Here is a 19,987-nt window from a genome sequence, read left to right on the forward strand (position 1 = left end):
TTTGGGTTGTTTAAATGAGCTCTTCAGGCAGGTTGATTTAGGCTGTGTGTTACAGAAGATTTAGTTTCAAGACACAATAAACCTCTTTGCTTTTGGCCTCATACAGGAGGTGAAGATACATACACTATCACCCTTTGCCCTGTATTTCATTTACATTAGTCCCAACAAAATCAGCTTTGTTTTTTATTTCTAACTGAAGCTTGATCTCTTTTTTGGTTACTTTAACAGTTGTTGTATGTAGCCGTGCTGACTTTCAGAGCTGCAGAGCTGGAGTTCTTAAGTTCTAAGCCCTGAGTCTTAGGTATCGCAGAGTTACTGAAAGTTCCGGAGAAATACTAGCTTATACATGTATAGCACAGCATCTCAGAATCTAGATATATACTGACACCTCCAGACTAAGTGTGACTGCTACAAGAGCTTAACATCTAGGCTCCAATTTTCTTCTAAGTATTTTCTAAAAAAGACCATACCCTACTTATTCTTTTGTTTCTGGCTTATTTTGCACAATACAATGTCCCCAAGGTTCATTCACTTCACTGCATGCCTCACAACTTTGTTCCTTTTTGTAGCTGCCCAATATTTCACCATGTGCACACATCATAGTCCACCATTCTGCTTCTCATCCATTGTACCCCTCTGCGCCCTTCATCTACTGGACATCACAGACAATGTCCAAAATAAACATGTAAATTGCCAGCTTTGCTAGTGGAAATTTATCCCTAAGAAAACTGGCCTGGTGTATGATATTGATTTGTACAAAAGAAGTTAATTGGTAGTGAAACATATAATTGTTAAGCCCTCTATGCCGGTTTGAAGCTATCATATACCCCAGAAAAGCATGTCCTCTAATCCTCATTTAGTATTGCTGGGTGGGATCTATCTGATTGTTTCCATGGAGATGTGACCCACCCAATTGTGGGTGGTAACTTTCAATTAGATGGTTTCCATGGAGATGTGTCTCTACCCATTCAGGGTGGGATTGCTTACTGGAGTCCTTTAAGAGGGAACCATTTTGGAAAAAGCTTTAGAGCCACCAGAACGCACTGAGCCAACAGAACAGACAGAGCCCCAGGGAAGCCATTTAAGAAGCCTATAGAGAAAGGTAGAAGATGTCCCCATGCACATTTCCAGTTGAGAGAGAAACCCTGAACATCACTGGCCTTCTTGAACCAAGGTATCTCTACCTGGATGCCTTAATTTGGACATTTTTATAGTCTTGTCTTAATTTGGACATTTTCATGGCCTCAGAGCTGTAAATTTGAAACTTAAGAAATTCCCCTTTTTAAAAGCCATTCTGGGCGGGCCACGGTGGCTCAGCGGGCAAGAGTGCTTGCCTGCCATGCCGGAGGACCTCGGTTCGATTCCCGGCCCCAGCCCATGTAAAAAACAAACAAACAAACAAAATATAATAAAACAAGAAAATGTTAAAAAAAAAAAAAAAAAAAGCCATTCTGTTTCTGGTATATCGCATTTCAGCAGCTTATGAACTAAAACACCCTCTGATATTCATTTATATCAATTATTTTCTCTCAACCCACCAGGAATCACATTAGGGTTGAAAGTTACTTAAGGAAACTTAAGTCCATTTAAAAAACAAATTAAGGTTGGTGAATACATGTATTCAAGGCATTAATAGGAGAAATATTTCTTCTGGTGCACAATAAATACTCAGTTAGGCTGCTATTATTTGCAACAGTGCTTTACAGTTTACAGATCTTTTTCATATGTCTTAACGGGTGTTTGGTTTTTATAAGAACTATGTCCAGTCATGGGTATAGTATTGGTGAAGAAAATAGGGGCTCTGGTTACATGGTGTGGCTGAAATCTCATAACTGATATAGTTGACATCTGTTGTTTTTGGTGGTTTAGTTTCCTTCCTCCTTTTGGTAACAGGACTCTGATTTTCCTTTAAGGAACTATCCCTGTGCCTTTTTACAACTCGTAATAGGGTCTTCAATTAGGGACTCTGCCTCTCCTTCTTACATGTGACCCAGACTGGCCCATCAGGTTCCTTTTTACTCCCCTGTCTGCCCCGCCCCCTTGCTCCACCCTCCCCCACCACTGCCCTAGATGCTGACATTCGTCTACAGGAGGATATGTGGTCCAAGTAATTTGAGTCTTTTAAAAGTGATTGAAATGAATGCTAAGAGTGAGTTGGCCTCATTCAGGAGCTGTAAGGGCTGTGAAAATCTGGAGCCATTTTCTTACTGCATTGAGAATGCTGCAGTGAAGCTAAAACAGAGAAAAGCAGAGTCAAGAACCTGAGAGAGAGAAAAAGAGAGATTCTGGATTTCATCTGAGGAAATGGATTTAGCTATCCCTGAAGCGAGATCAACTCTGGGGCTTTGTAGTTCTGTGACTCAACAGATTACTTGTTTTGCTTAAGTAAATTTGGACTTCTTCATTTGCAACTCCCAATTCCTAACTAATAAAGCTAGTGAATATTGTAGCTGGACCTTAAACATGGGCCTTTGACATCAAATCCTTTGCTATTTCACAGCCATATACTTCATAAAGGTGTCCTTAACTCTAAATGTCAAAACTGATCAGGTGTTTCTGTGGGAGATTTGAGAACCTGCCTTCTTTTCATGAGAACACAGTGCCAGGTCCCTTCAAATTGTCTATTAAAAATTTTGATTGCGTAAGATATTGGGTAATTGGAGCTGAAGGGATACAGACTGTGCAACAGGACTGGATACAAAAACTCAGAAATGGACAGCACAATACTACCTAACTGTAATATAATTATGTTAAAACACTGAATGAAGCTGCATGTGAGAATGATAGAGGGAGGACAGCTGGGGACATAAATGAAATCAGAAAGAAAGATAGATGGTAAAGATTGAGATGGTATAATCTAGGAATGCCTAGAGTGTATAATAATAGTGAAATGTACAAGGTACATTTTTACAAGGTACAATTTTAAAAATGTTTTTGCACGAGGAAGAACAAAGGAATGTCATTATTGCAGGGTACTGAAAATAGATGGTAATTAATATTTTAAAATGTCACCTTCTGTGTGAGACTAAAGCAAAAAAATGTTTATTTGTTACAAAATATATTTTTTGACTAGTGCATTTCCTAATATAACTTATGTAGATAGTTTGATTGAACGCCATAAGTACTTGGAATCTCAGGTAGGACATGAGCTTTTGCTGGTTTGTCCAGAGTGATGCCCCGATGAATCCCAGAGTGATTCGATCACTCCCTTCAGGGAGTGGTGAGAACAGGGAGAAATTCAACTTCCCCAAGTTGAATTTTTGATATTCTCACAAGCAGTGTGGACAACCAAAGCCACAGGCAGAGCCCCCAGCCTTGGGGTTTGTTCATATGAAACTTAACCTCACAAAGGATAGGTCAAGTCTACTTAAAATTTAGGCCTAAGAGTCACCCCCAAGAGAGCCTCTTTTGTTGCTCAGATGTGGCCCCTCTCTACAGCCAACACAACGAGCAGTCTCACCACCCTACCCCTCTCTACGTGGGACATGACTCCCAGGGGTGTGGACCTTTCTGGCAACGTGGGACAGAGATCTTGGAATGAACGGAGACTCAGCATCAAGGGATTGAGAAAAACCCTAGAATGAGCTGAGACTTAGCATCAAGGGATGAGAAAACCTTCTCGACCAAAAGGGGAAAGAGGGAAATGAGACAAAGTGTCAATGGCTGAGAGATTCCAAAGAGAGTCGAGAGGTTATCCTGGAAGTTGTTCTTATGCATCAAGTAGATATCACGTTGTTATTCAAGATGTAATGGAGAGGCTGGAGGGAACTGCCTGAAAATATAGAGCTGTGTTCCAGTAGCCATGTTTCTTGAGGATGATTGAATAATGATACAGCTGTCACAATGTGACTGTGTGATTGTGAAAACCTTGTGTCTGATGCTCCTTTTATCTACTTTGTCAACAAAGGAGTAGAACATATGGAATAAAAACAAATAACAGGGGGAACAAATGCTAAAATAAATTTAGTTTAAATGCTAGTGATCAATGAAAGCAAGGGGTAAGGGGTATGGTAGGTATAATCTTTTTTTTTTCCTTTCCTGTGTTCATTTAATTTTTTTTCTATTGTCTTTTTATTTCTTTTTCTGAATTAATGCAAATGTTCTAAGAAATGATGAATATGCAACTAAGTGATGATATTGTGAATTACTGATTATGTATGTTGTTTTATTTTGTTTATTTTTTTAATTAATAAATAAATTAAAAAAAATTTGATTGCCTGCTATTTTCCACATTGCCTCAAGAAGAATACTCTTGTCAGTTGGAGTCAAGAGGCTATTCTGGAGGCGACTCTAGTGCAAACTTCAATTAGATAGTACTAAGTGCCCTGGTTTGCTAAACCCCCAACCAGCGTGATTCCTGCTGACTCTTAAGAACATTCAGGGCTCGAACTGAGACTCTATAAAAGCTTCATGCACTAAGTTTGCTTTCCTGGAACCTACAATTCCTGGAGGGTTCCTAGATCAGATAAATCCTGAAACCCAGAGGGATCAGCCTCTCCAAGATGATCAATTAATTACATCCCCCTGTCCTTTAGTGTCTACACCCCTTCTCAACATGAAGGTGTCAGAAATGGCCTTTCCTAGGGATCCTGATGGATTGGGAGAGGGATCGGGGGAGAAAGAGGAGGTAAAATAGAAAGAATCATATTTAAAGACAAAAATGACGAGTCACTATATTAATATTCCATTTAGTCTCCAGCGTTTGAGATGGTGGAATCGTAGCTAATGACAAACTCTGAGATCTGTTCTGTAACTCCTTGTTGAAGCGTGTTTTGAAAATTATTGCTTTCTTTTTTCTTGCTTTGTATATATGTTTTATTTTACAATAAGAATGTTAAATAAAAAAGGAGAAAGTCTCTAATTGTTGGCACCTGTGATGGGCAAAGGCACTGTTCCACAAACATTCTGGTTCTTCCACTTTCTGAGCATGTGCTAAGATGACACTACTCTGCCCCGTTGAAGTTGGTTGTGGCCACGTAACCGGCTGTGGCCAATGAAATGTGACATGAGTCACCTCTGGGTGAAAGTCTTCAGGAGTTAAAATTTGCAGGTTTCTTCTTCTCACTGCAATGACTGGGGATGTTTTTGATCATGGAGGCTGTGTCAGCTTAGGTCTCTGAGTCTAAATTCTGTGGAGGAGGGCTTCATATACGATGGGCATGTGTGAGTGTGTTAAACTCCTGAGAATTGAGGGTTGTTACTGGAGCATAACCTTACCTGCTTGGAGTGATACCATTTCTGATTCAGTATCTATGCTCACATTGAACAGGCTTTTACTAATTAACATAAATAAGAGAGAAGGGAAATTGAATTTCAATCTGTCATATAAATTATTTTAATGATGATTTGAAAATAGAAGTTTGGACAGAATTTGGTTTGTGTTGTTTATAATAATTGTGTGCATTTTCTGAAATTTTCTAAACTTCTGCATATATATTACTAAACTTTTTGATGGCAGGGTTAGGAGAATATGTTGATGAAATAAATGCATGTAAAATACGTTACATAATTCAAGAAAGGAATGATGGAAAGTGTGGCAGAGTTGTAGTGGGTGGAATTATCTTAGCACTTTGTTAAGGTGAAAGAATATTCCACATGTAAGAAAGAGAAAAATGGATACAATTGTTTGAGAACATATTATCTTTTTAGATTGGTTAACCATTGGTAAAATGGCAAATTGATTTTCTTTAGTACCCCAACTTCCCTTATTTCCTGCCTGCAATTTTGTTCCTTTTTATTGTTCTAGGAGAAATTCCTGTGTGCAAGTGTGCCATCCTATGTGAACATATTTTCATATAAACAACACTTTAATCCACAAAAACCCTAAGCTCATGAACTGAAACCTCTTTCTCCTTTCCTCTCCTCTTTCTCTGTAAAACCCTTGAAACCTCTATCTTATTCAAATCTTTTTGTCCCCTACTCCTCTATTCTTCTGGAAAAGATTTGAGAGAGAAAAGGGAGGGTAAGAGCAGATTTCTGTGAGAGAAGTAGGTCAAATTGGGAGTAGGTTTTTATAAAATCACAGCATGTTGTAAATATAGGACATTCCAAAATATTCATGGATAAACGTTTACTTTTTCTTTAATTGAATCTACTTGCCTTCTCTCCTTCAGTTACAAAAAATATAAGATGTAGGGAAATTGAAGAAAAAAAGCCAATTGAAAGGTGGATAAACAGTTTTAATATATTTATTCTATTATATTTGTTCTTCCATGTTTTGTCTTTCAAGGTCCCATAAGGATATGGCTTTATTTTCTTTCCTTCTTTGAATATATAAAGTATTTGGCTCTTTCTAGATATTGTTTCTTTGAATTTCTTTGAACTAATTTTTCAGCGCTTTATGATTACATTATCTTTTGTCTTCTTAAATTCTTTTGGTCTAAAACTCTGTACATCACCTTTCTTCACTAGGTTCTTTTAAAAACCATTTAATCACTGATAGTTTTATCTCCCTGCTAAAACAGCACCTTAAAAAAAACCTTTTTATTAATAAAACCAATCAACATACAAACACGAACATTCTTAACATATGAACATTCCATACTTGGTGTGCAATCAGTGGCTCACAATATCATCACATAGTTGTATATTCATCACTATGATAATTTCTCAGAACATTTACATCACTTCAGAAAAAGAAATAAAAAGAAAAAAGAAAGAGCTCATACATACCATACCCCTTAGCCCTCCCCCTTATTGACCACTAGTATTTCCCTCTACCCAATTTTTTTAAACATTTGTTCCCCGTTATTTATTTTTAATCCATATTTTTTACTCACCTGTCCATACTGTAGATAAAAGGAGCATCAGACATAAGGTAAAACAGCATCTTGACGCCCTTGAGTCTGAGATATATTTTACTATTACAATGTTCTTTTCTGTCTAGAAGTCTTTCCTTGTTTTTCTCTGCTGATTATGAACCTGTCCTTCGAGGTACAGCTTAAGTTTCATTTTCTGTGTTAATTTAAAAAAAATTTCTCTAGTTATTTCCCAATTATGCATGTACAACTGCACCTCTGTGGTAAGCTGATTCATGGCCCTACCAAAGGTATCTTTGATTCCCCAGAATCTGTGACCGTCACATGACAGTTGTGGTTAAACTAAGGACCTTGTGATGGGAGAAATTATCCTGGATTATCTGGTGGGGTCTAATGTAATCACAAGGATCCTTATAAGAGGGAGGCAAGAAGATTAGAGTAGGAGAGAAAATGATGTGATGGGGATGCCATGAATCAAGGACTACAGGCAAACTGTAGAAGCTGGAAAGGCAAGGAAACACATTCTTCCCTAGTCTCCAGAAGAAACCAGCCTTGCTAGAATCTTGATTTTAGCCCACGCAGCCTGATTTTGAACTTCTGACCTCTAGAAGTGTAAGATAATACCTTTTTATTGTTTTAAACCACTACATTTGTGGTAACATGCTACAACAGCAGTAAGAAACTAATGAATGTTGGACTAAGTGATACTGTGAATTATTGATTATATATGTAGAATGGAATGATCACATGTTAATGTTTTAGTTCAGCTGTTAATTTTTTAAATTAATAAATAAATTTTTAAAAAAAGAAACTAATGCATGTTGGTCTCCAGTGTCTTGGAGCAGCTAAAAGAAAAACCAAAAAATTGTGAAGCTGTAATCCATACCAAATTTTAAAATCTGTTTATAACTGTTTTTTAAAATGTACTTGGAAATTTATTGCTTTTTTGTATATATGTTATAATTCACAATAAAAAAGTTAAGAAAAAAAAAGAAATAGAACATAATTATGTCCTTTGCAATTCTCTAGGTTTGCTCCACAAAATTTAGCACTTTACTATCATGCTCACTAATCCTACTATGTACAAATGATAGGATGTACATTCCTGGTGGACAGGAACCATGATTTTTGCCTCTTTTTAACCCCCATAGTGCTTACTCCAGTCTTTGGTACTCAGATATTTGGAGAGGGTTATCATTTGGGTGAATAAAAAGGAATGGTGACTATCAGCGGGCAAATAAAGAGCATTTTGAAAGAAATAACTCAATGAACTGTATTTATGTCTTTGGCATCAAATTCCATCATTTGAGAGAAGCCCTGACTGTGTTCGCCATGTGCCCTTCCACTTGAGAGAGAAACCCTGAACTTCACTGGCCTTCCTGAACCAAGGTATCTTTCCCTGGATGCCTTTGACTGGACATTTCTATAGATTTGTTTTAATTGGACATTTTCTTGACCTTAGAACAGTAAACTAGCAACTCATTAAATTCCCCTTTTTAACAGCCATTCTTCTGGTATACTGCATTCCAGCAGCTAGCAAACTAGAACAGTAGCCCATGACAAACTCTGGGGTCTGTCCTGTAACTACTTGTTGAACAGTGCTTTGAAAATTATTGCTTTTTTTTCTTTGCTTTGTACATGTTATACTATACAGTAAAAAAAGTTAAAAAAAAATTCGTGACATCATTCCGCTGGATCTCAGCAAGTACAGTTTCTGGTCATTTGGCTGAATTTGTCCCATCCATACTTGAAAGGAAACCGTAAAATCATACATCTACATTTAAGGGTGATAGAAATCGTGGCAAACACCCCATTAGCAAGGCTGAAGCTCACAGACAGGTAGACATTGAATTTTTTAACCGCTCAAATAACGGGGAAGGTTTTTTCTTTAACAAGGACAAAAAATTGAAAACTGTACTGCATTAGGTTCTGAAGTTCCATTTTTTACCCGGCTTTAGTAAACAAACCCTGACATCTCCCCCGCCTTCAACACAAAGCCCTTCCCGTCTTCTCTGTCCACTGGAGAGCAGTCCCTCCACGCCATCGCTGCAAGCCGGTAGCAAGCTCTGAACGCCACATATTAACAGTCTTCTAACATCCCTTCCCACGCCTGAAACGACGCCAGCGCAGGGGACCCCATAGCGCCAAGTGGGCGGACCCCTGGTCACGTGCTCCAAGGCCGTCTTATTCCGCTTTCGTCACTTCCGGGTGCGACCACCGGTTTTGCCCGGTCGGGCGCGGGAACCATTGGGTGCTCCGTTTTTGCTTCGAACGGTCTAGCGGCCTGTCCCTTTCTTGTTCCGAGCGGGACGGACATGAATGTCCCTGGACCGCCGCCCCCGGACGGTGTCCTGACCGGGCGCCCTGACGGCCTGGGGGTCAGGGAGACGACTCCGGGTGCGTGCAGTCGGGTGCGGGGCCGAATCGAGGGGTCGGGTCCTGCCCAGGGTGGGTGGGACGCCTGGGCAGTTCCGCGAGAAGATGCTGTCCCAGTCACGGGACTGACAGGGAGATCCCGGGTTCGGACCTCCCGCACAGAAGTGGGGATCCGCGCCGGCCCTCCTGCCCAGGGGATGGCCGGCACCCGAAGTCCGAAGAGGAAGCAGTGTTTGGGGGTGCGGTTGGGTCGGTTGATGATAAATCCTTTTTGAGTTTGCAGCGTCTGGTGGGTCGCTGGCAATTCGTTATACGATAGTGGCTGGGGATGAATATGTCAGAAGGATAACCTGGTTGTAATTCAGAGAATTGATGTATCCAGTATTTGTCCACCCACTCACGAAATACTCTTTTGCTTGGTCACGTTACTGTATCCGTATTCCTCCAGCAGTCTTTCCCAATCCAGCTCTGAGCAGAGGTTTAAGCCCTAATGCACTAAGGCATCCACTGAATGCAGTGAATTAAGTTACTGTGCATCTAGAAGCATACTCGGGAGAATTGAAAAAAAAAATAGTCACTCATATCATTTTACGTGTTCCATGATTCAGGTAAGGAACCCTAGACGAGAAAGGCTGCAGGGCTTCAGATGTGCCATTTCTTTTACCTCCTGTTCCGGAAATATAGGGGTTACCCCAAAATAATGCTCTCAGCCCTTCCGCGTCATGCTTTTCCTAAATAGTCTCCCCTATATAACACCCTCATGAGTTGCTTTCATAAATATGGCTTCCTTATATGTTTGCAGCTGGGGACCCTTTCAAATTCCTGTTTTGCCTCTACTCTGTTTGATGGATGCCCTGACATGGTTGTTCTGCACCAGGCATGGTATATTCTCACATGTTGCATGTACATAAATAAAAGCAGATGTGTGATCTTATTAGTGGTGCCAAATCACTCTCACTTGATACTTTAAATTACTCTCGGCTCTTCCTTCTCTCACCTCTCCCTTCTCTCACCTCTCCCTCTATTTAGTGTAGGGAATTCTACTACACAATTTCTGCCTTTTTATATTTTTACTGGTAGAACTACCATTTTATGGGTCCAGTCTTAGTCTTCCAACCCATACACCTCACTGCCATCACATTACTGCCCCAAGATAAAGCTCCCATCATATCACTCCCTTTCTCAGAAACCTGAAGTGGCACCTCACTACTTACTGAGTGGGAGTCCAGACCCATTAACTTAATACTGGAGAGCTCTCATAAGCTGTCCACATGGTCTTATAATTCACTGCTGCATATAACCCATGCTTTAACCACCTCTATGGCCCTTTTCTAGAGCAATCCTATATTCCCACCTTTCCTCGTACTGCTTCCTTTACATGGATTGCATCCCTTTCACTCTTGTCTTAGCATTCCTGGCCATTTGGAAATAATCCTCATACATTATGGGTGGGAGTGTAAATTGGTGCCACCTCTTTAGAAGGCAATTTTGCAATGTCTAAAAATATATATATAAACCCCTTGTCCCAGCAATGTTAAGAATTTATCCTGCAGAAACAGTGACATGAATATGCAAAAGTAAGCAAGGAAGCTCACTGTAGTATTGTTCTAAATAACAAAAAATTGAAAAGAACTCATCCATAGGGAACTAGATAGCAGATCATAGAACTCAATTCTGTTAAAAAGAATGCAGTAGATTGGTATGTGTTGAAGCCCAGTTTACCTATTTTTTTTCTTTGCTCATGCTTTTGATGTAAAGTCTAAAAATCCATTGCCTAATACTAGCCCCTGAAGATAGTTTCTTTTAAGAGTTTTACACTCTAATTCTTATATTTAGATCACTGATCTAGTTTGAATTAATTTTTGTATATGGTATGAGGTAGGAGGCCACTCATTCTTCTACGTGTGGAAATCCAATTGTTTGAACACTATTTGTTGAAGAGACTTCTTTTCCCATTGGGTGGACTGGGTACCCTAGTTAAAAATCAGTTGGCCACAGATGTGTGGGTTTATTTCTGTGCTTGCAGTTCTATTCCGTTGGTCTGTATGTTTGTCCTGTGTCAGTATCACACAATTTTTTTAGACAGTTTTATTCTCGCGTCATACAATCCAACCTAAGTAAATAGACAGGTCTTTGCCACCATGATCTCTGTGAAGGCATTTCGTTTTCTTCAGCAAATAACCCATACCATTCCTCCATATCCCCCCTCTCCACTTGTTGACATTTACTTTTGGCAAATGCCTTTGTTACACTGAGTGGAAGCATATTACAATGTTACTGTTGACTAGAGACCTTAGCTCGCATTGATTGTACTTTTTCCTGTATACCGTCCATTTTTTTCACATGGGCAGGCACCGGGAATTGAACCTGGGTCCTCAGGCATGGCAGGCAAGCACTCTTACCTGCTGAGCCACTGTGGCCCACCCTACCATCCATTTTTAACACCTTGCAATGTTGACATTAAATTGTTTTCCTTCATGTGAAAACATTTTTATATTTGACCATTTCATCACCATCACCATCACTGTCCACTCTAGGCACTCCTAAATTATGCCATTTCAGTCTTTATCCTCTATCTTCCCTTATGGTTTCTTTCATACATGCCCCCAGCCCTTCTTCCTCAACCACACTTAAAATTCACCTTCATTTAGTATACTTGTGTTACTGTGCTACCATTAGGTAGTATTGTGCTATCCATTTCTGAATTTTTACAATCAGTCCTGTTATACAATCTGTGTTCCTTCTGTACCAAATGCCCAATTTCTACCCTCTTTCTATCTCCTGATAACCTGTGTTCTTAACCTTAACTCTCAAAGTTCACTCATTAGTGTTAGTTCATGTTAGGAAAACCATACAGTATTTGTCCTTTTATTTCTGTCTAATTTCACTCAACATGATGTTCTCAAGGTTTATCCACGTTGTTTCATAGCTTCATGACTTTATTCTGTCTTACAGCTGTATAATATTCCATCGTATGTATATACTACGGCTTGTTTAGCCACTCATCCATTGATGGACATTTGGGCTGTTTCCATCTCTTGGCAATCGTAAATAATGCTGCTGTAAACACTGATATGCAAATGTCTGTTTGTGTCCTTGCCTTCAGTTCCTCTGAATATATACCTAGTGATGGGATCATATGGCAATTCTATACTTAGCTCCCTGAGGAACCACCAAACTGCCTTCCAGAGTGGTTGAACCATTTTACATTCCCACCAACATTATATCACACAATATAATACAATAATACTGGTATTTATAATTACCCAAATGGTTACCTTTACTTCAGGTATTTATATCTTTATGCTACTTTGAACCACTTGTCCAGTGTCCTTTCCTTTGGTGTGAAGAACTTCATTTAGCATCGCTTGTAGGGCAAGCCTAGTGGTGATGAACTCCCTCAACTTCTTTTATCAGAGAATGTCTTAATCTGTCCCTTGTTTTTGAAAGAGTCTTGCTGGATATAAAATTCTTGTCTGGCAGTTTTCCTTCAGCACTTTGTAAGTATTTCAACCCACTGCTTTCTTGCCTTCATGGTTTCTGAAACCTTGAGTGAGAAATCAGCACCCAATCTAATTGGGACTCCCTGTGTATAGTATGTTGCTTTTCTCTTGCAGCTTTTAGAACTCTCTACTTGTTTACATTTCGTAGTGTAACTAATATATGACAGAGGGTAGTTTTCTAAGTATTTATCCCTGGTGTTCTCTGAGCTTCTTGGATGTGGATATTTGTATCTTTTGCTAAGTTGGGAAGTTCTCTGTTATTATTTATTTGAATATTCCTCTGCCCCTTTTTTTGTCTCTCTTCTCCTCCTGGGACTCCCATAAGGCATATATTGGTGTGCTTGACGGTGTCCCATTGCTGTCTTAGGCTATTTTCACTTGTAATATTTCTTTTTCCTTTCTATGCCTCAGCCTGACTTATTTCAAGTGTTTTGTCTTCAAGCTCACTGATTCTTTCTTCTGCCACTTCCAATCTGCTCTTGAAACCCTCGTGGTTGTTTATTTATTTATTTTTAACTCACACTCCAATGTGTATTTTTTTCCTGAGAGCCCGCGTTGTAGCCTCGGCAAGGGCCCATGTCCTGTGCACGGAGACCTTGGTGTTGGTCTCCTCGAGACGGCTGGCGAATTCCTGATAGGGAGACTCGGTGAGCACAGTCTCTTGCCAGACGCCAGGAGATGGCATCAAAGGTGGCCTTGGCAACATTGCCGAGAGTAGCCATACAACCCTCGCTGAAGTGTAGCAGTCGTCAATACCGGTCATCAGTAGCAGTTTCTTGGGCACAGAGGCCGAGACAATGCCAGTTCCTGTAGGGGCAGGAATGAGGCACAGCAGCAGAGCCACAGCATCCTGTCCCCTTGCAGGAGACAATGTAGGGCTTGCTGAGCTTGTTCCCCCAGTAGCCCTGGTGCACAGGAGTGATGGAGAGCTTGGTCAGAATGATTGTCGCTTGGAGCACTTCACACCCAGACCTGTGTGGCCATTGTAGTCCCTGATGGCGACCAAGGCCTTGAACCTGGTCCGCTGGCTGGCATGGGTCTGCTTTTGTGCAGGCATAATTTTTAAAACCTTATCTTTGAGGGATGTCTCCAGACTCCTTGATGGCCAGAGAGAACAAATAGATCTATTCCAGGGATTTGATCTTCATGTCCTTGACCAAGTGGCTCAGCTTGGTGACAGGGAGCCTCTCCTTGTCCTCAGCCTTGCTTCTATGAGCTCTGTGGCCTCGGCCCCAGCCTCAACCATAGCCACCACCTTGGCCCTGTAACCTGCTGCCAAAGCCTCATGGAAGCTACCGTGTCTTCCCTTTCCAGGGCCCCTGAGCCTCTGGGGCTCTCACTGCACTGGTGTCATCCACCATTTGGTGTTTTCTTGAAGAAGAAGCTATCTTGGGCATTTTTCATTTTAGTTATTGTCTTCAGTTCCAGTAGTTCTGTTTGGTTCCTTTTTAATATTTCTCTGTTTACTAAGTTTCTCATATTGTTCATTCATTGTTTTCCTGATAACCTTTACTTCTTTTTCTGTATTTTCTTTCATTTGCTTGAGCAAATTTAAGATCATTTTTCTAAAAGCTTTGTTTGGTATGTCCGCGTTCTTGTCTTCCTTTGTTGGTGTTCTGGTATCTTTATCCCCTTTCTTTGGATGGGCCATCATTTCCTGTTTTTTTGTCTTGTACTCTTTTGTTGCACACACATTGTACATGTTAAAATATTAAAATATTAAATAATTTAAAATATTAAAATGTTAACTCTAAGATTTATTCCCTGGGATGTCTGTTTCTTGGTTTTGTAACAAGTGATAAGACAGATTTTCTTGCACTTTAGCCCTCCTATCAGGAAGGTCTGCCCAAGGTGAGTGCAGTGTGCAGGATTTTCCTTGCCTTTTTAAGTATCTGTCTTGTCCTGGGCTTTTGCTTCTTGCTTTTTTGTTTTCCTGTTTTCAGGAGTTTGATTGTCCCCTTTGCATCCCAGGAGACAAACCTCTTTGAAGCTTGCAGCCCTTTGTCCCAGACTCTATAGTTGGTTTTTTTTTTTGGATGGGCAGGCACTGGGAATCGAACCTGGGTCTCTGGTGTGACAGGCGAGAATTCTGCCTGCTGAACTACCGTGGTCCGCCCTGTATAGTTTTTTATATTCCTTTTGTTGTCTTATGCTGCTTTTGCCTGGAGGGCAAATTATGGGAAGAAGGTCACCACCAAGAGGACTTTCCCAGCTACCACAGGACCAGTCTCCTACAAAGGGGGCTCAGACTAACTTTTAAGTGCCTGGGGAGGGGAACAAGAAGGGTGCCAAAATCTTCTCTGATGCCTTCCTAAACCTGAGCTTCTGCCTGCCTAGCAAATGAAGCCCTTCAGCTAACTGTCTGCACAACCCTGAGTGAAGTGCCTCCACTGCTATCAGGGAGAGTTGAAATGATTTGTGCAACTGCCCGTTGTCAGGGGTGGGTTGAAACAATAGCTGCACTCAGAGTTGGGACCTAGTGATTTGAATTTGCTGATCATTGCTTTTTTTTTTTTCCTGATCATTACTTTTGATTGGCTGAGCCTACCCTCATTCTTGGGGAAGAGGATTTTCATGTGTCTTTCTGTCACCAGTGAGCTAGCCAGGGACTGAAGTGGACCCTGCAGTGGCCAGTCACGACAGTGGGGGATGGGCACCAGGCGCCGGTAGCTACCACATGAAGAGAGCAGTTAACAGTTCTTTAACGTGATTAATCAGTCCCTTTTTCTCACTCTTCCCTGGATGCTATACAGTGTTCTTCCGGCCTCTGAGGTTTCAAAGTAGTTGTTTCAGTCAATTCCCCTTCTATTTAATAGCTGTTTTGGTGGAAGGACTGAGTCATGGACTCTACTCTGCCAGCTTCCCCCAAAATTTATATTGACATTGAATTTTTGTTTATTTAATTTTTGCGTGCTTTTGAAAGCAAGAATGCTTTAGTTCAGTGATGGATACCCATTTTTAGAACTCAGATTCCTTTAAGAATCCAGTGAAAATTAATAAAGCCTCTTCCTTGAAAAATATATACATGTTCAGAATTGTGCATATTTTAATATTCTTTTGCCTTATACCAGTAGCTTAGTAACATTTTTTTGAACCCTCATAAAAAGGGTTTTTCAGAAGACGTGCCCAGAAGGTAAAAATAAATAAGGAAAGGAAAGCATTTCTGTATGCCCGTAGTTGGGACAGTGGTTGTATGCTCAGAATCCCACTTCTACCCTCCTTCTTTCCTTCCTGCTTATTCCCTCCTGCCCACTTTTAGTAACTATAATTTAAAAGGTTCCTAAATTTGATTTTTTTGCTTGGTTACAGGTTTAAGTGACACCTCTCTAGATGAAGGGTTAATAGAGGACTTGAGTGTAGAAGACAAAGCTGTGGAGCAACTGGCAGAAGGATTGCTTTCTCACTATTTGCCAGATCTGCAGAGATCAAAACAAGCCCTCCAGGAACTCACGTAAGCTAACAGAAAATCATATGTGCACTCTTTTTCTCTGTGGCCCGAATCAAAATTTACTATAGAAGTATAATTGCTTATTGTATTAAGGTATACTATTGTGTAATACTTAATCATAATTGAATATTTCTATACCTTCAGTGATAAATGGTAGTAGAGGATCTACATAGAATCTAAATGTAAAAAATGAAGTGAATGTTTCTAGAATATTTGATCTCTTCTAAGAAGTGTACTGAAATCTTATCCAGACCGATTTGTTTTGTATTTTACTATTATTTTATGAAGAGATTACCTGTTGGGGATGTTGTTTACTTATTTCTGAGTAGAGTTGAGAAATTGCCTCCAAAGAAGTCATACTTGTTTTCAGTTGCTGGTTCAAATGAGTTGCCAAAGATAAGTAAGTATCTCTTTTGGATTGACCTATTTCGTTCCTAGTAGATAACTCTGCTTGCTAAATAAAGCATAAGAGGATATGTTAAAAGAGGAAAGGATAGAGCAGAACCCATAGAGAAGGAGCAGTATATAAAAATAATAGACTCAGGTTTTATCAGTTCCCATCCATAGCATCAGACTTCGCTTCTGTTTCCTTCTGGTCAGAACCTCTCTGGATTGCCCAAACTGACCTGACATTGCTTTCTTTCTATGGTAATCACTTTAAATTGGCTGTGGACTGCTACTGCTCTAAAACAGCCCCTTTGAAAACTTTTCTCTGAAGCTTTTGGAAGTTGTTTGCGATATTCCTTTTAATATCCATGGGATCAGTAGTAATAACCCTTTTTTTATTTCTGATATTGGTAATTTGTGTCTTGTTCTTGGCTAGCCTGGCTAGACCTTTATCAACATTATTGATTTTTTTCAAAGAACAGCATTTGGTTTCGTTGATTTTTCTCTGTGTTCCTGTTCTAACAGCCTATTTTTTTGTCCTGCTGGTTCTCCTGTCATCCATTCTGAATTTCACCTTCTGTGGTTTCTGATCGATCTTGTGACTGTGGGGTATGCCAAACACAGTGTTAGATGGTGGAAATGTCATTGCCCTTCATTCTATTCATGGCTGTTTCTCTTTTTCCTCATTGTTCTCTATTTAGCTCAGTTTTGTAAATAAATCATATTATATATTTTTGTCTATAGCATTATTGAAAATACTCAGATAAATAACCTTGTGTTGTTACTTAGCCATGTGGTCCTAATCTTGATTAATCTGTTGACTATCAGGGAAGTTGGCTTCTCTTCTGCATTAGATTTTTGAATCAGAATTTAACGAGGACCTTTAGAAGTTATCTGGTCTGCCATTCTTACTTCAAGAATGAGGAAATTTGGGCCCAGAGAAATAAACTGAATTTCCAAGATCATACAACTTGCCATTGGTGAGAATTGCTGCAAATAACAGGGTATAAAATAAATTGAAATAATTTGATAGTTTTAGTTGAAAAGAGTCTGAAATTGAATCAAGAGTAAACATATTTAGTTATCAAAATGCAGCTTTGGAATAGTATTTTGAAAAACAGATTATGCTAAATTCAAATAAGCCTTAAAGAGTCAAACATTTCCAACTTAATTTCTGACTTTTAATATTAACCAAGATAAATGTGATTTCTTTTGATGAACTAGTACTTACAGTATGTAATGTTTATTTTGGCTATCTACTTTTGTTTCAGACAAAACCAAGTTGTATTATTAGACACACTGGAACAAGAGATTTCAAAATTTAAAGAATGTCATTCTATGTTGGATATTAATGCTTTGGTAAGTGTGATTTAGTTGATGTAGCTTAATGTCATCTTATTTTAAAACTAGCTTTATTTATCCTCCCAACTTAACTTTGTACTTAAGTATGTTTAGGATCTTTTCCTCTCCTTTTTCAAGTTTAGAATTTCTCTTTCAGTAGGAAACTTTGATTTACTTTATTAGACCTTCCATTGTCTTGAATTTTTACCTTTAGACTGTTGAACTTAAAACAGGAAATTAACTTATTTTTGAAAGTCTGGAATAGATCTATTCTTAATTAAAGACTTATAAAAGAGAGCTGAAAGTAAGGAAACTTTGGGTACTATGTTTCCCCTTAAAGAAGGTCTGTCTCTGTTTAGCTATAATTTACATATATAGTTTTTCATATTAACATTTTATTTAATTGTATGGCATATCTACAATGCCATATTTAATTGTATGGCATATCTACAGTGCCATTATAAATTAAAACCGTGGATTGAAATGGACTCTTTGAGAAGGAGCAATTATATCTTTCAATATAAATGACAGTAGAATTCCATCAGAATCTCTATAGCTTTTGATAAGAGGAACTGATTCTTTTTATTTTAAGAAACAGGGAATTAAAAAAAAAAAGGAACTTGTGACTGCCTTTTTCCTCCCTTTGAATGTTCAAAATGGCTTGGTTTGCGTGTTTTTGTGGTCGTTCATATATACCTCAAAGAAATGGACTTTCCACTGTGCAAATGCCGCTTATTAATGTTTTCTTTTTATAGTAAGCAAAACTAAGGTCCATATTTTCTAGCATGAGAGAGAGAGGCCTGTGGTAGTACATGCAAAATCCTTCTATTTAGTAGTTCGTAACTTTTGGTGAAGGAGGTGGGCAAGACTCATCCGCTTTTGTCTTCTTCACTGAGTTCATGTTGCAGCAGAATGAATGAATGTTGAATGAATGAACCAAGTAGAATTAATATTGTTGCTTCACTGTGAAGGGGCAGGAACTATGGCTTCTTCTTTTGTCTTCTCTCAGCCGAAGAATGGTTTTGATTATCAGCAAGGAACTTAATACTCGAAGGCCCAGAGAGATCTAAAAGGGCATATAGGCTTTAGAGCTCATCAGACGGTGACTTTACTGTTAGCCACATTAAGAGTTCTAATTTCTGCACTGACACCTCTCTTCTTACTTTTACTTCCATTACCTTATCTGAGAACGAAGTGCTTTTTTCCTTCTCTCCCATCTACCTGGGAGTATGTCATCCTCCTGTTTTCTCCTGAAATGGGACTTCATTTTAGAACATGCAGGCTGGCTGAGATATAAAGTCTATCCTTAGACTTTCTTTTTGGGAAGAAAAGTGTCCTTACCATGGTTGTTCTGCTTGACCTAACTTCAGAAGCCGAAGGAATGTGACTTAACTTGGTCTTCTGTCCTCTCAGGTTCACAGTTTTTTAAATGGGCAAAGACACTTCAAACTTTCCATTGAACCCTGTCTTTATTTGTGCCTTGAAAAGGTAGTAGAGAGTTTTACTTTTCTTGAATGAGACTCATAGCATTATTGACTAGTTGAAAGTTTCGGATTTTATTGCACATTTTAAAAGCAAAATGTCTGTATGCAATATAAATAAATGTCTACTCTATGTTCAGTAACTTTTCATAATCAGTCCAAATTGAATCAAGGGTTTAAAAAAAATGCTGCTAGTAGTTTAAATCAGTTTTGTGTTTTGGAATTAAAATGGTATATTTAAGACTTTAAAAAATCGATCAATTCAGGATGAATAATCTGTAATTTAGGCATTGACTTTTTTTTATCCATTTTGATATATCAGCTTGTTTTAACTTGAATTTTAATTCACTTTTCCATGTTAAGTTCACTGAAGCTAAACACTATCATACCAAGTTGGTGAATATAAGAAAAGAGATGCTGATGCTTCATGAAAAGACATCAAAGTTAAAAGTGAGTTTAAAATTCTTCTTTCACATTCTTTATAAAAATAGAGGTTTAATTTTTTTCCTCAGTATTCACTTTTTTACTTTTTATACATCCATATACAATAATGTACTTAATTCATGGTATATTCTTTTCTTTTAAATCTTATCCTTTTTCAAACCTCACTCTGGGCTTTATAACTGGGCTGGTAGGCTTACCTTCTCTGGCCTGTAGGCTCATATTCTCTGGATATGTAATTGCAATTCTCAT

At 39.0% G+C, this 19,987-nt stretch overlaps 1 protein-coding gene and 1 pseudogene across 2 annotated transcripts in view; one reads left to right on the forward strand and one right to left on the reverse strand.

Annotated features, from left to right (window-relative positions):
• Positions 1-8,960: 8,960 nt before the first annotated feature.
• The window catches only part of BLOC1S6 (biogenesis of lysosomal organelles complex 1 subunit 6), a 43,582-nt gene continuing 32,555 nt past the window's right edge, over positions 8,961-19,987 (forward strand). For both annotated transcript variants that reach the window (XM_077127770.1, XM_077127769.1), the window contains exons 1-4: positions 8,961-9,155; positions 15,947-16,088; positions 17,744-17,831; positions 19,658-19,744. In XM_077127770.1, the coding sequence (XP_076983885.1) occupies positions 9,074-9,155; positions 15,947-16,088; positions 17,744-17,831; positions 19,658-19,744 (399 nt within the window). In that variant the 5' untranslated portion in view covers positions 8,961-9,073. The remainder of the gene's footprint in view (positions 9,156-15,946; positions 16,089-17,743; positions 17,832-19,657; positions 19,745-19,987) is intronic.
• On the reverse strand, positions 9,252-15,213 carry LOC143656514 (small ribosomal subunit protein uS5 pseudogene; annotated as a pseudogene).

Source organism: Tamandua tetradactyla, chromosome 14, assembly GCF_023851605.1.
Source record: "Tamandua tetradactyla isolate mTamTet1 chromosome 14, mTamTet1.pri, whole genome shotgun sequence".
Lineage (NCBI taxonomy): Eukaryota > Metazoa > Chordata > Mammalia > Pilosa > Myrmecophagidae > Tamandua > Tamandua tetradactyla.